At 53.4% G+C, this 16,031-nt stretch overlaps 1 protein-coding gene across 6 annotated transcripts in view; it reads right to left on the reverse strand.

Annotated features, from left to right (window-relative positions):
* LOC140658789 (myosin phosphatase Rho-interacting protein-like) overlaps positions 1-16,031 on the reverse strand; it is an 83,164-nt gene that overhangs the window by 22,326 nt on the left and 44,807 nt on the right. For 2 of the 6 annotated variants that reach the window (XM_072877591.1, XM_072877590.1), the window contains exons 7-13: positions 14,946-15,462; positions 8,841-8,982; positions 8,178-8,294; positions 5,538-5,594; positions 3,766-3,834; positions 3,450-3,539; positions 2,882-2,991 (exon numbers count right to left, since the gene is read on the reverse strand). In XM_072877591.1, coding sequence (XP_072733692.1) covers positions 2,882-2,991; positions 3,450-3,539; positions 3,766-3,834; positions 5,538-5,594; positions 8,178-8,294; positions 8,841-8,982; positions 14,946-15,462 — 1,102 coding nt within the window. The remainder of the gene's footprint in view (positions 1-2,881; positions 2,992-3,449; positions 3,540-3,765; positions 3,835-5,537; positions 5,595-8,177; positions 8,295-8,840; positions 8,983-14,945; positions 15,463-16,031) is intronic. The other 4 variants (XM_072877594.1, XM_072877593.1, XM_072877595.1 and 1 more) reach the window with 4 other exon arrangements.

A 16,031-nucleotide genomic window follows, 5' to 3' on the forward strand; every position in this document is an offset into this window, starting at 1 on the left:
CTCTGTCACTTGCAGCTAATAAAATAAACCCAAAAGGCACCACGATGAAACCTCCTCGCTCCTCAACCGTTAGAAGACATTGCACGACTCCAAAGCCAGGCACTCAATCTGGAGTCAGTTAGTGATTACAGCTGCATTTTACATAAGTAAAGTGGGGATGAGATGGAGTCTTAAAATGGAGAAGAGCACTAGGAAAAAAGGGGGTCCTGGGGCCCCTTCGACATTGTTGAGAGACAGAAATCCTGCTGCTCTAAATACCAGATGGAGGAATCTCGGCATTTCTAGAGGTGACATCTCTCGCAAGCTCATTTCTCCTCTGCTGCTTTCCAAAGGGCGTGGGATGTGTGTCAGGGAGCGGAGGGACGGCCGCTGGGAACTGAGTTAAGAGACTTAGAAGACTGACCCGAAGTTTTTCGTTTCATCTCCTGCAAGTGCCCCATGGCTATTAATTCTGCTCAAGCATTTCACATCTCCTCCATCCCAGACAAATTAATTCGCATCACATGGGAGGGGGGGTCTTTGCCTCGCGATGGTATTTATAGGTCAAAACAAAAAGTTGTGGTTTTTTTTTTTAATACGGGTGGCTGTGGGAGCGGTGCAAGGTGTGAGCTGAGCGTGCTGCCGCAGCGTGCAAGAAGCACACGAAGGCTGCAGGGAACTGGGGGGGGCACTGGGGAACTCGGCCTCACCGGGGCTGGGAGCTGAACAAGGACCCAGTGCTGAAGCGGCCACCTTCTTTCTTATGGGTATTTTATATTGGCATGGTCATCGTTACCAGAGTGTAATTAGTGCCTCTGCAGATCGCAGGGCACTGCTGAGGGCAGGGAGCAGTGCAGCACCTGCTCCCCCCCCCTGGCCCTGGGTGCTGACACACGCAGCAATATAAACAGTAATTAGAACTTGAGTAACCTAGAAAACATGCGTTTGGCTCAGTGGAGACATGGCAGCGGGTTAACAAGATGCGGCGGAGGGCTGCAGGAGTGTGCGGAGTTGGACCAGCCCCAGGGACGGGGCGAACACCACCACCCTCCTGGCACAGCCGAGCATCCAGGCTAACGTCCCTCTCGCGCCCCGGCTGCGCTGTGCAGACATTTGCCACCTCTCCGTCGTGAGCCTTTGGCAGTCTGTCCTTCGGCTTTCCAGCAGCCGTCCACAAGCCACTCCCGGGGTGCGGATGTTAGTGACGTGCCCAAAGCCAGGCGGGATGGGCTGGGATACCCCCCATGCCCACGCGCCACAGCAAAGGGCTTGCGAGCAGGCACCGGGTGAACACAGCCCTGCTTCACGCGTGGCACAGCCCTTCAGCGACAACTTCTCAGCAACATGACTAACCCATGCCAGACTCTACCCCATCCGAAACCGGCTTGGAAAACGACAGACGTGCACCTATAATTCCCTTTTCCCCAGCTCAAGACTGAGATTCCTGGTCTATTTAGGCAGCGTAAGAGGTTACTGCCCAACTGGTACCTGCACTTGGACTCTCTCACTGGGGTAAGCCAAGTCAAACCACTTCGCGTGGGCTCAGAGCAGATGCAGAGCACAGGACTACCGTGCTGCAGTAACCTGTTAAGCTATAAATGTATCTGGCTCTTTAAAGGCAGAGAGGTCCCCTCAAATTTCCTTGGTCTTCATCTTCATATCTAGTCACATCGGAAGATACCAGTGTGTGGAAATCAAGTGTCAAGACCAGGTTGCTTCTTCCCTTCTCTCTGGCTTTTATTTAAAGAAAAAAAAAAAAGGAGGGGGCGGGGGGGAGGGCAGGGAAGAAAAGAAAGAAAAATAAATGGAAACTGCAGGACTTCCCATCCGAGGTGCAAAAAAGGAGGAGCATGCAGTGAATCACGAGATATACAAACCACAAAATGTTAATACAGGAGAGAACACAGTTTTCCAACCTGGGCTTCAGCACGGATAGTTTCAAAGAGAAGTTTTTCCTGGGATTGCATGGAAATCAAACATACACAGGAGTGAGGAGAGAGGCGGCTTCCCCGAGACCCCCGCGAGATCCACCAGAGCTCGGGCAGGGCTGGGAAACGGTGGCCGAGTGCCAAGCGGGATGGGGAAGGAGAGGCTGGAGCATCTCCGGGTCAACAGCACCGGGTGAGAAGAGCCATTCCGTCAATGCAGGGACAAACCTGGCAAAAACCTGCTCGTTGCAGCTACGGTAAGGACAGGAGACGGAGTTAATGGTGCGGCCGTGTCCACGAAGCCTGTAAGAGGTGGCCCATACGAGTGTGGCTGGCGCGGTTAGCTGTGAGGAGGTCAAACACCCTTTACCCGCAGCCGCAAGTGCTCACAGAAGGTACTCTGTGAAGCGGGGGGTCCCTTCCTCTGGCACTGACGGCAGGAGGAGACGCGAGCATTACTAACGCGTAAGGGGAATGAGCTGCGGCAGCTATCTGGAAGATCAAAAGAGGAGGGAAGATGATTTGCTGGCTGGAGTTTAAAATATACCAGAGCCAAACAGCTTCTAAATTGAACCCTGGGCTCGTGCTGCCGTGACCCGCGGAGGGGATGGGCAGCTCATGCTGAACAGTAGCCAGAGGAAAGGGAGAACCCAGCACAACTGAATCCAAGTGGTTTCACAATACCTGGTGGGAATCCAGAGGAGCCTTGATATAGGAACAGTATTTCATATTCCTACGCACAAATTAAAGCCACATTTTCAACCCTCTTTGAAATCTGCACGCGGAAGAGTAACTCAGCATATTAGCATCCCCACAAAGCATATCCAAATTAAACCCAGAGAGAGGGATGTGAGAAAGAGCCGCAGCTTCCAGGAACGGATAGGCTCAGAAAGAGGAAAGAAAGGGGATAAGGGAAGAGTTACTCCTGCACAGCAAACCAGACAACTGCAGGGGCTGCTAAACCCCCCCTTTACCTTGTTACATCGGGAGCAGTGGTGGGGCGAACGTGCTTCATGATGGTCTGGATCCAGTTGCGGCGAATGCCCGACGTCATGGCGGAGAGGGTGAACTCCCCTTCCTTCGTCTAGGGAGAGAGGAGGACCGGCTCAGAGCTGATGAATGCACCCACCAGCACCTTCCCACTCCCCCAATACCACCCTGCACCCAGCCCCGAGCACCCAGTGCTGGGACACTGCTCACTGGCCGTGCGGAGGTCGCACCCAGCCCCTCCATCCCCCAGCACGCTCACGGGGGGAATTAGCATTTCTCAGCAATCAGGCTAGTTTTGCTGTAGCTGAGACCCTAAGGCTGAGACAAAACCTTCCTTTTCCCCCTCCATTTTTTGTGAACCAAAAAACTGGCTCTCAAACCCAAGGCCGCAGCTCTCTGGAGCACTGTGGGGGATGGCGGGTGGCCTCTCTTAGGTGTTCGGGGAGATGTTTCCCTTGCCACGGACGAGCATCCCCAAGCAGTGGCACAGCATGAGCAGCCCTGTTGGCTGTTCTGCAGCCGGACTCTTCCTCCTCCCCACGTTTTCCTTACGTGGATCTGGAAGCCGTAGTTTCGCTGAACGGGGTACTCAGTAACATCGTAGCACGTGGATAAATCGATTTCTCCATCCAGGTCAGCTGCCTGGAGAGGGAAGAGGTAAAATAAGCCGTAATGCTTTGCAACCCCAAAGCGCGGTGGGCTTGCAAAGAGGCACACAGCAGGTCCTCAAGAATCACAAAGCCCTGAAGAGCAATGCTCCAGGACCTCGGCATCTGGGAAGACAATCTGCCTGGGGTCAGTTTGGGAGCACCTGGGGCTCCCCTGGGTGCAGAGCAAAGGTTTGAATGCTGATGGGGAAGACATTTACCTCCTCCGCCACCGAATCCCGGTAGTATCTCAGGCTCTGGTCAGTCAGCACAAACCAGTGCTTCTTCCACTAGGAAACAACCAAGACGAGGCAGTTACAATCCTGCTCCTTCCCCACGAGCGGAGCCCGGGCAGCTCATCACGGGTCACCCGGCAGAGACGCCCCGCAGGGAGGCAGCTCGCAGCCTCTCACCTCCTAGCTCCGCACCCGGCTTCACCGAGAGGCCCTCCCAGGGAGAAGGGGAGACCCAAACAGGCAGCAATGCAAGGGACACCGTGATGGTTTGCACTGCCAGGACCCCGATTTCCCCGGCACTGCCGCACCGGCAGAGCGCTGGACCCTCAGTGGCACCAACCCCGCACGTGATGGTGAAACACGGCGAGAGCCATGGGGGCAGTCGGACCCTTCCCGTTAGCTCCACTGGCAAGACAATGCTTTTAGTGGCTGCACTTAAAGCCTTGGAGGGAACTTTTTTGGTTTAAAAAAAAAGGCAGTAAAACCTTCATGTCTTATCTGCAGTACCTAGAAATTGAGTTGGAGCCTATTCCTGGCCCTTGCTCTATACAAATATGCCTTCTGCATGCTCCCAGAGAGGCACAGGCTTACCCAAGGCAGCTTGCAGTTAATAAAGCACTTGATTCTCCCTCTGGCTACCTACAGACGTGCTCTCGGCCCCAGGGCCCAACGCACCAGTGGGTACCCGCAGTGGAGCCCAGGCCACGGCACTCAGGGTTGTAGTGAGGTGGGGGTCGGTCTCTTCTCCCAGGTAACTAGCGATAGGACAAGAGGAAATGGCCTCAAGTTGCATCAGGAGAAGTTTAGATTGGATATTAGGAAAAATTTCTTTACTGAAAGGGTGGTCAAGCATTGGAACAGGCTGCCCAGAGAGATGCTGGAGTCACCATCCCTGGAGGAGTTCAAAAAACGTGTAAATGTGGCACTTCAGGACATGGTTTAGTAGGCATGGAGGTGTTGGGTTGACGGTTGGACTAGATGATCCTAGAGGTCTTTTCCAACCTTAATGATTCTATGATTCTATGTGGGCGAGTTGCCTTCATTTTCCCTCGACGGGCTGAGGGGAGGGAAGGAAATCCAAGGGAGGGGCGGTTTGCAAACAGCCAGGGCACCCATGCCGCCTCGGCATCAGTGCCCGTCTCTAAGGCTCCGATAGAGCAGCACATCCCGCATCCCTCTGGGAATGGACAGGAGGAAAGCGGCAGTGGCTGCTTCCCTCAGTGCCAACTCAGAGGCATTTATTTATTTCTTGGCCTTGCCCTTTCCCCGGCGCTCAGGAGACCTTATCTGAGCCTCATTACTGATGCCAAAGAGGTTGCTGGGTCGCAAGGGAGATGAGACTAATAGAGAACGGGAACACAAAACCAGTGCTGCTATTCAAGCTGCCCTGGCTCCCTAGAAACCCACGACACGATATCCAGCTGTAGGGCTTTGAAACTTGCCCAGGACAGAGCACCAGCTATTCCCACTCCAAGACAAACACCGTTTGCACAGGGCTCGCACACAACCACTGCTGCCTGGCTCCAGAGTTGTACAAATACCCTGTCACTGCTCTGCCCAAGCGCCTACATCTGGTTTCTCCCATCTGGAGCACGGCTCAATACTGATCTACCCTGCAAGGACAACAGGGCTTCGTCAGTGCTGAGAGTAGCCCCATGCGCAGCCGGGACGTCGGAGTGAGTGTCAGCTGCCAGAAACCGGGACCAACTGCAGCACCGAAGACCGATGGTGAAGGGTAGAGCTTGCCCCGGACTCACCTGCCCGTCCTCGTACTGCTTTGTCAACCAGCCCTTCTTGAAGTTCAGCAGGTCGGGCTGCAAGAAAGGAGAGAGGCGATCAGAGGAGAGGGTGGAAGCATCCGCGTCCAGCAGACAATAGCAGCAGCTTGATAAAACACAGCACAGCAATAAAAGAGACCAGCAACAGTTAAATTGGATCATTATACTGCGTGGAGCTAAACATTTGCTCCCAGGAGGAACAGAGACCTGCTGTATGGTTTATTCAGGCTGTCCACTTCCTAGCACTGCTCCTGCAATTTCCTACTGTTACACCAGCATTACAGAGCAAGGAGAAGCAAGGAATTAGCAAGACTGCAGGCAGTTTTGTCCCTCTATTATATACTAGGAAGGAAAAACTATGTGCTATTCATACAAAGCTGCAGGGTTCTAAACAAGGCTGAGTTCCCAAGGCTGGAAATATAGGGAATCCGAGCACTGCACCACCCAAATGACACCTGCTCTTTCCTCCAAAGCGGGTGCATCGGGATGTTGAAGCTGTGAGAAAAGCAACCAAGACAGCGTGGGATAACTCCTGCCAGCCCTTCCTCCCAGCCCTGCCCGCGCGCAGGGAAGGATGTGGTGGAAATGCTTTTGCTCCCTCGAGGCTGAGCTCCTCCAGCTGCTCCACGTGCTGCGGAGTGGAGGAGGAAAGGACAGCAGTGTGTGAAATGCAGCTATAGCATCTGACACAGGCTATAGCAAGGGGAGCAATGGAAAACTGCAGTCTGGAAGCCTGTTCAATCAAACCTACGCTGTGGGGCGGCACATCTCACATTTGAGTGCTCCCACAGTGGCGGGAACCCAGCCCTGCTCCACAAAAACATATGGGAAAGTAAATGCCACCTTGCCCTTCCCGAAGCCCTAGAGAATCGGAAGAGGGAGCGGACAGACGCCAGCCCGAGCAGCCCTGGCTGGGATGTGGCTGCAGGCAATAAACTCGCCGAGCCCCAGCAGGACCTGCTGACGAGGCAGTGATAAGCCACGAACGAGCTATAGAGAAAATTGCATCTGCAATGACTACATCCATCTCTGAAGGAGGCTATGAGAGCTGGGTGTTCTAATCTCAGCCCTAATTTACCTTGAGAAAGCGATACCATCACCTGCCTGCTTCTCCTCTGTCAAAGAGCAGGTGGAATCATGGTCCCCAGGTCTGGGTCTTGTTTAAGCTCTTTCTTGTACAACAGGAGAGCATCAAGCAAAGGATCTACATTTTGCATCAAAAATAACCAGCTCCCAACCAGGCACTTTGCAGAGAAGGAAAACAGAAGTAGCGCAAGTGTTACAGTTGCCCATGGGCTTGTTATTTATCAACTGGGAAGGAGAACAGGGCAAGAATCTTCTGCAAAAGCAGGTAAATCCCTCCTTAGCAGCATTCATACTACTTTACTACACTTCTTAGTTTCCTTAAAGTTTAAGCAAAGGTGTAGAAGCAGCCAGAGAGGAAAGATGCTGCTAAGCAGTGTATGCAGGTTTCAGACCGGGCTGCAGTGAGACACTACAGAAGCACCCGGAGCAGGAAGGTTTCTCCTGCAGGTCCTGCTCCTCCATGGAAACCCCTTTGCTCTCCTCCGAGTGCTGGGGCAGGCAGGAGAGCACAGGCTTTGCCCGAAGCTGCAAAGCTGCTGAAGCATGAAAAGTTTGGGACCAGCTGCCACTGAAGGGTGTAGACATTAGAAACCAAAAACAGAGGAAGCACTCGATGGAAGAGATACCCACGCAGTGCAAGCCACAGCTCTGCTGTAACCCACCGAGCCTAACAAGGGACGAACTCTCTCTCAGCCTTTATCCTGGCGGATAACTGATCTGATCTGACACAGTGAAGCCAACGGGCAGAGGAGAGTCTTGCAATCATGGTTGCAAGCCAGAAGGTATGCAGGTTTTTCTTATGTTGCTACTTTTATAGCAGGACTGGCACAATAAAGGCGTATTTAATGCAAGGAAAAGGTTTTCTTCCCACCGACTGCATGATTTTCTTGCCTTCATTAGACCATGTGCATCACCACGTAATGTGCACTTCTTGCACCTTTTTATTACCACCAAGAATTTAAAAATCACCTTTGTGGCTGTACAAGTCCGCACGAAAAGCTACTACAGAAACGCTAAGCTACTGCATTTTTCTGAGAAGTCCTTGACTAGAAGCTGTCCATCCACGAAAAATGCAGCTCATATTTACAATGGCTGTGTAATCTTTTTGAGAGATTAGCAAGTGTATTTATTTTGTTCCTACGGAAGGGTGGTGAGTGAGAGAAGAGCATTTTGTGTTTGTTCTGTACTGTTTGCCTCCAGGTCTGGTGAGCATTTGAAACACGCAAAGAGAGGAAAGCTCAGCAGGGCAGGTTCAGCCCTTCCTCGCAGCCTTCGTCCCACTGACACCCACTTGCAACTGCATAAACATCAAAGATGCATCATTAGAAAGCCAGGACAGGCGTTAGCTCTCCTTAACACACCAAGTGTGAAGTGTGAAGCCAAGTCCCTGAAACCTGCTCTGAATCTGAGCGTATCCTACGTCCTACATGTTGGCTATGGGGAAAGCAGCACAATAAAGTTTTCATCGGACCTGCCCGGGAAGGGCCTCTCACGTCCTCCCCCAAGGCAGAGGACACGGCCCCAGTGGCTCACCGTCATAGAGGACTCTGTGGACCTTCTGTCCAGCGACTTTGCCCGGCGATGCGGGGACAGAGGAGATGCAGACACATCCAGGATGGAGCCCACAGCTGCACCTTCGCAAGTGAAGTCCTGTGTAAACAGCATTAGCCCAGATCAGCGCGCGAACTAGGACAGCGAGTCCCACTCTCTTGGCTCACGGCATAAAAATCCATGTATTTAAGGGGCATCTCAGGCTCAGAACAAGTGTCATTTCATTGGCAATACATTTTTTTTGTCCTCTCAGGCACTAATTTGTTCCCAATATATCTAGGTGTATCTGGGACTCTCAAGACTGCCTGTTTCTTTTGTTACTTCACCCCATCCTGACGTGTCCTGCCATGCCAGATCTGAAGTTTCCCTCTTTCTGTTTTGGAGGAAGGAGAAAAGACAGCCTGATTTTCCACTCTGATCTGCAGCTGGGCCAAGGGAGCAGAGCAGCAAGCAGCAAACCTGCACAGACCGAGCACACACAGCGGTTTGGCTCCTGCATGGGCCTGCCTGTGACTCCAGATCCCCTGCTCCACCCAGGGACAAACCCTATAGCTAAACCCTATAGCTAAACCCTCTATCCTGGGCTGCCGGATCCCAGGCGCCATCCTCCAAACCCCACCAGGAGACCTCAGCTGAGCAGCTTACCCGTTTCCGTGGGAAAACCCTCTTCTCACTCCTGCCCTGCCGCGTCTCACTGGAAAGGGCAGCACCGGCCGACACGTTCGTTTCCATGTGCTCCGCATTCTCAATATCTAATGCCTCAAATTTTTCAATTACCTGGGATCGCCTGGAAAACAGAGAGAAAGGGGAAACCAGAGCCGGTTTAAACACAAGAACAGCAACTGCACCGAGCTGTACAATCCCACAAATTTAAGGCTGCAGAATTGCTTGACCCAGTGTTCACGCACACCTGGCTTTTGGTCCCTGTTTCTCTGCAAGCTCTAGCGTGCACAAATCCAGGGCAAAATGCCCCGATCTGACACGCACCATTTTACCTGCAGCCAAAGTGGGGAAAAACCTCAGCTCCACAAATAGTATCTTCTTAAATATCTAGAAAACCCTTGCAAAACCAGCAATAACTTTTTACTTGTAAATTTTACAGCCCTTTGAGAAGCAGGGATTTATTGAGCAGCTTTGGCTTAAGCTTTGTCTTTACTCTCTAGCACTCCAGCTATCGATGGCCCCCCAGGCCACAGAGCAGAGACAAATCAGACCAAGCCGGGGTGCAGAGGTAATGGGTATCTACGGGTCACCCTGCGTGTTCACCGCAGTAGATACCCTGTAAAAACTCAGCCCCACACGGGTAAGGTCCACAGGATTGCACTGAGTGAGGACTGTCCACAGGTGCCTCTCGACAACGGGTCTGGCTTGCAGGGTGCACCAGCTGAAGAGGCATGAGGAGATGAGAAGCACCCTGTGCAGGCTCAGCAGGGCATCCCCTGCAAAACCCCAGGGCTCTACCCTCCCCTCAAACTGGTCTGCAAATCTGGTATGGACAGCAGGGAGCACAACTTGGGCTCTCAGACACCGCCTCGGTGGCCCATCACTCCGTGGCACACAGGTCTCCAAGGACGGAGGAGAACTATGAAGAAATGTGGATGGAACAGGAGCCAATCCCAGACCAAACCCAAATGGGACGTTCCTAAGAACGAGCAAACAACAGGCCTTTGCAGGTGGAATTAAAAGCGGCGTTTCAGCATGAAAAGCTGCTCGCTGACCCACAGGAGAGGAAATACTGGAATTTTCAAAGGACCTGCTGCTGTCTAGGTTTGCATGCCTGGGGGTTTGGGCAAGTATCAACCTCAGGTCTTTAATCACAACCTGGGAACGTGAAACAATAACCCAACAGCAACACACATGCCAGCTGAGCTCCAAACTGTGAGGTTTAAAGCTCAATTTCGAACCTCCCCAAAAAGCTCAATCCGGGTGGGTTCTTGACACAAAATTTGGACCCACACGTGCCGCATCTAAACTCGGGGCTGCTTGCTCTATGTGAACCTCTAATGTGCATCAAAATCACAATGGCAACCACATGAGGGGACACAGGTTACCCAGAAAACCATTTTTAACACTTCCCACAAAAAGGAACAGCAGGTTAAGGACTCAAAAAACATGAGATGTTCAGTTTTCAACCAACATTTGCACCAAATTCCGTAAGTGAGACGAAGAGTCTGAGCACATCACATCCCCCAGCAGGCTGGGGTCCCCCCACTGCTGCTCAGAGCCAGGCTGCCAGGACCAGGCGCTGAAGCCCACAACCAAAGAGGAAGGGACAAAATAGGTGGGGAGGACTCTGTAAATTCAAACGTCTCTGACGTTTTTACGGGACATCTGTTCAGCCCCTGCTGCCTCCCAGTTTGCCGACTGGGAGCAGGCAGATCCCGGGCTCGCACAGAGCTCCCAGTCCCCCTGGGATGTTCTGCTCACATTCACATAAGCCAGCCTGTGGAGCATAAATCCACATCCTCGGTTCACCGACAGACGGGGAACTGTTTGGGAGTCACAATTTTTTAACCCTTTTTACACTGGCCCAACCTTCTCTGAGTCTCAGTTTAGGAAGGAGTAAGAGGTCCATGAATTAACATTGTCTGTGCCCTACTAGGTGAAGGCCTGAAGAAAAACAAATCAGGAGAAAAAAAAAAACCCAACCAAAAAACATAAAACAAAATCAAAAGCAGGTTGATTTCTCATGAAAGGGGCTGCACCACCAGGTTGTTCTACGGCTTGAGATTGAGATGAGATGGTAGCGAAGCAGGCGAAGTAAAGGCGGACACGTCACACAGCAACACAGCAGGAGAAGGTGGAGAGCAACAAGACCTGGAAGAAAACAAGGCTGGAAAATGAATGAACAGAAGAGGAAATTATATATCTGCATCTACATACAAAACAAAATCAAAATCATTCCAGTAATTCGTCATTGAAAAAGGGAGGAGAAAAATAAATCACTGCAACCGAATCACAGCCCCAAGGGTTAATATCATCTGGACTACAGGAAAGAATCGTTTTTTTCCCATTAGCTCAACATTTCAGAGAGGTTACTGCTAGAGATCCTGGGGGGACAGGGAGGGGAAGGGCTCTCCTCTCCTCCCCACCACGCCAAGGAGAGAGCTGCTCCCTCTGAGCAGCAGCTCCGTGTTGACAAACAAGGCTGTGGACAGGAAGGTACAAAGAAGCAATTTAAAAGCTGCGGTGCAGTTTAGTGCTTTCTCAACTACAAAGCTCGTCCCAAGGAGTTCCTTGGCCATGCAGGCTGTTAATCTTTTCCAGGCCACTAAACCCGAGCTGCAGATCTCGGCTGTTAGGTGGAGGAGCGTGTGCAGTGGGAAGGAAAGCTATAAAGACCAGCACGAGCTATTGTTAAAGTGATTTTCTTTGATTGGAAGAAAGGGCTTGTTTTTATTGGATTCATTCATTATTTAGCAGCAAGGAAGACAGCGAGTGTCAGGAGAAGGAAGAGGAATTTCCCCAAAAAGTCCACAAAAATGAAGAAGATAGTTATACAAGAAAAAAAAAACCACTATACTTGGGAGAGCAGGCGCTCCTCTCTATGGATAGAAGCAGCATTCAGAGCAGAGCCTTACATCTCAAGAAGCTCCAGAGAAGGAATTTGAGAAAGAAAAGTCTTTTAAGCTATTTCAGGCAGCTCTGCTATTTATCGACGCTAGAAATACTCCTCAGTCCCCCGACCATGCTCCTACAGCAGATCCGGCAGACGCCACAGCGGACTCTTGCCAGCATGAGCAGAACGTGGGGTGAACCGGGAAAGCCACGGTTTTAGAGGCTGCATCCATGGAATTGTGCAAGAAAAGCCAAGTTTGCCAACCAGAAATCCCAATGCTACCCGGGGAGCTGCAGAAGGCGGGTAAGCCTGCAGCCGCACACCTGGAGGAAGGGGCTCCGGGTTTCTGCACCCCAAGGACTCCTCACCCGATGGTGGTCTCCTTCCCAAAGCTGCTGACACCTTCCTGAGATGTGCCAGGATTTATCCCCGCAGCTGCAGAGCTCTGCTGGGATATGGGGACCAGCATCCAAGGTTGTCCCTGCAGCCCTCTCCACTGGGATTTTGTGTGCAAAACAGACACGAAGATTTATCCATGGGGTTTCCAAAGAGCCGCCCCCGCTCTTTTGCCCTAGGGATGCATCTGAGATGGGAGACCGGAGGCATGGCTCGACCTTTCTGGACACAGACCCTCTCCCCCAGCCCGGCTGAGCCCCCCTGTGCGGTGCCAGCAGCACGGTGCCGGCAGCCCTGTCCTGCCGCGTGCCAGCAGAGGGAACTCGCACTCTGCCGCTCCGCCAAAATCATGGAGATTATCTCGTTTTCTGATTCATGTTTCTGAGCGGCTGTGAGCTCAGACGTCTGCATGGGGCGTGGAGTCAGCGTCAGGTATAAATGGTCAACATGGAAAATTTCCAGCACAGTCCTGGACATAAGTCATGTAATATCTCTTACTATAAGGAAACAGGACAAGAAGCCTGAAAAACAGCTATATCTGTAGCTAAGTCTACAGGTATGTCACTCAGGATGCAGCAGTGAGTACCTAAAATAATTCTTTTCCATCCATAGCTCTGACACTCACACTGATTTACGGTGGGCAAATGGAAAACAGGAGGCAGAGCTGAAAATACCAACAGAATCAGAGCAAGTTCATCTGGCTGCACTGAGAGATGAAAGGCCGATCTGAACGATGCCCGGCTGGCACCTATGGGGTTGGCATGTAGGCAAGCGATTTCAGGCAAGCGTTCCCGGACACGTTAGTGGGTTATTAGGATTATTAGAAATGGTGTTAAACCCGGGGGAAAAAGCTGACCCCACAGCATGGAAGTGAGTTATTGTATTTGCTCAACCTCAAACAGCACAGCCTGAGCTCGGAGGAGGAAAATGAGAGGGATATGTGGACTAAGTAAACTTAAATTTAAAAAGCAGCCAAGCCAAGCTGAGCAGGGTGCTGGAGAATGTTAATTCTCTGGTGCGACGTCAGACTGCCTCTCCATGCCCTGCCGAGTCCACCCGAGCTCCGGGACACACGGCCTCTCCACCCACGCCACCCGCACGGGCCAATTCCCAGGTTACCAGAGGAGAAAGCGAACGTGCCCATCCCTAAACACTGCCCTCTGAGCCGTCCCTGCTCACGGCACGCTCTCCGGTGCTACGGGCTGCGACCCCCAGCCAAACCCTCTGGCAGGTGGGGACCCCTTGCCCTGTCCTCTGCCATCACCCCCCTCCCAAACGCTGGAGCGGGCTCAGCCCCGCGGGCAGCAAGACCTCTGCGCCTGCTGCAGCGCCCGCTCCTCTCCCTGCACCCATCCTGCTCTGATAAAGGCCCTGAGCTGACATAGGGGAATTTTTGCCAATACTGGTAAAGCAATAAAAACCTGTTAACAGCCCCAGGAGCCCAGCTGGGCTGGGAAAAACAAGGCTTTCCCTGGGAAAAGGCACCTGTCAGCAGGCAATGAGTGGGGCTGACGTTAAAAAAGGACAGTCTCTGGCAGCAGCATCCTCTCCCGGGCCCCGTTATCTGCCTGTAAATCTGCTCCTCCCTGTCCTCAGCTGGCACATCCCAGCTCCGTGCCGGGTCCCAGTGCTGCACGATACCCCCGGAGCCGGAGCAAGAGACTGTCGGCACTGGAGGAATATGCTGTCCTCTCACACTGGGGCAGGTGCTGGCCAGGGCGTCCTGTTGCAAACAATCTCGCCCACCCGAGCCAACGCGCTGCACAAATTCACCCTGCAAACCAGCAGTCACCAGCTTTTCCTCAGCCTTGTCCTCAGCCAGGGTGGACAGGGGACCTGCGTGGCATCCTTCTCCTCCCACCCAGTTCCCAAGGCAGAGAAAGCCAAACCCGTGCTCTTCTCCTTTATCCCCAGCCTGGCACTCGCTGTGCACGCCGCCGAGGCTGGGCTGGGTTTGGCATCCTCCTGCCAACCGGTGGCACCAGCACAAAGCTGCGCCGCCCTCCCCAAACCCGCTCCCAGCTCTCTTCGTGAGGAAGCCAGGCTGGAAAACAGTCCTTTAGGGGCTGGGAAGAAACAGAGGAGAAGCGCCTGCTGAAACCGTGCGAGAGAGAACATGCCCGGAGGAAAACCAGGGCAAGAAAATCAGACTGGCAGGCGGCCCTCTCGCCTGGGGCCTGTCTCCTGGTTTGCTCTGCTGCCTTCACCGCTCAAATGCGTCTCTCCCAGGGCAAGTCGAGCCTGCCCTTCGCCTCGCCCAGAGAGCACCAAGCACGCCGGTGCGCGGTGCAGGCGTGCGTGCGGACACCATCCCCGTCCTCCTCCGTGCTAAGCTATTTTGCAGCCCGCTGCGCCCTGCCTCGGCACTGCACCCACCTCTCCTCTCCCAGATTAATGCCGTGACATTTTGAAACTTCTCTCAGCTCATTAGGCAGTTGCGTAACGCACCCGGCACTAACACCATTTAGAGAGCTAACCTAATTAATGGTGCCAGCTGCCAGCGTGTGCCGCGCCGGGGAGGGGACGGGGAGGGTGGGCTTGCTTGCAGATATGGCCGCCAAATATCATCCACCTCAGCCAGCTGTCCCCAGGCAGGGTGACACCTGCCTGCTGGCGCTACTAAAGACATCCCACTGCCTGCTTGGTGTGGATGGGCGTCCTTAAACACAGGAGCACTGCGATACAAAGGGGCTTCATGCGGCAAATACCGCCTGCTCCGTCCAGGGCTGCGGCAGGGACCCAGCCTCGCTGCCGTTGCAAGCATGCAAGCAGGAGATCAGCCACTCATCCCTTACCTTCTCTCATTGCCAAAGAGCCGGGCCACTTCTTCTCTCCCAGGGCTACGGGCCCGGGTTCTCCGCTCTAGCCGCTTCCTCTCCACCTGGAAGGCCTCACGATTACTGATCCTAATGGCCTTGGGAACGTCGGCCAGGGTGGTGTACTGCCGGCTGGCTTTAAAAGAAAGGGGACGCCCCGATTTTTCAGCTCCCCTTCCTACATCTCTGCTGCTGGAGTCCTTGTGCATGGGGCAACTGCTCTTCGAGTCCAAGGAGTTCAGAGAGAAGCTGTGAATCATTCGGTCGCCTGATCGGGTACCTGGGGAAGGAAAGGGCTGGGCATGCTCCTGTGAGGGCGATTTGGGATAACTGTACCTGTTGTTCGGGGTGCTGGGGCTGGGCGGGCTCGGTGGGGGCGGCAGCTGCTGCTCTTCCAGCTTTGAGTCTTGCTTGGTCTTCTCCAACGAAAAGTACCCGCTCTCGACACGCGTCTTCCGCCCACAGTCTATCCGGTCTCCGTTCATGGAGCTCTCTTCTAAGGGACAGAAAAGTCACCACACTTGGTTTCAAGTCTGAGTTCTGCTTTTAACAAAAAACACCCTGATTCCACCCAGGATGGGAGCAGGAAACGAGAGCAGAGATGGTCTGGGCCCCAGCTCCATGCTACGCCACCTCTTGCACCCTTGGCTTTTCCAAGGTGGGACGGTCTGCAGGGAGCTGGGGATGCCGATCCAACCCTTGGGTTGGGCTCACACGGTTGAAAGACCTAAACCTTCAAACCAAGAAACGGACGGCCGTGGTCACCACTCTGCACCCGTTTCCATCCCTGTCCTTCCCTGCCTGGCATCGACCACAGCTCTGCGGGCGCAAGGCGATGGACACCTCGCTCCTGGCAGCGGGGAGCAGGCGGAAAGCGTCCCCCATCTGAGCGGGCAGATAAAGGAAACGGCTGCAGCGTGCGGGACCTGTCCACGGCCCCGGCAGGAAGAGTCCCCAGCCCCTATTGTTCCAGGGAGAACAATGCTGCGGCCGCAGCCCCGGCGCCTTCCAGGGACTCATCAGCGAGACCAAATGTAAACAGGGCCCTGACGCAGGGGCTGGAGG

The sequence above is a fragment of the Ciconia boyciana genome, chromosome 13, assembly GCF_034638445.1.
Source record: "Ciconia boyciana chromosome 13, ASM3463844v1, whole genome shotgun sequence".
Classification (NCBI taxonomy): Eukaryota; Metazoa; Chordata; class Aves; order Ciconiiformes; family Ciconiidae; genus Ciconia; species Ciconia boyciana.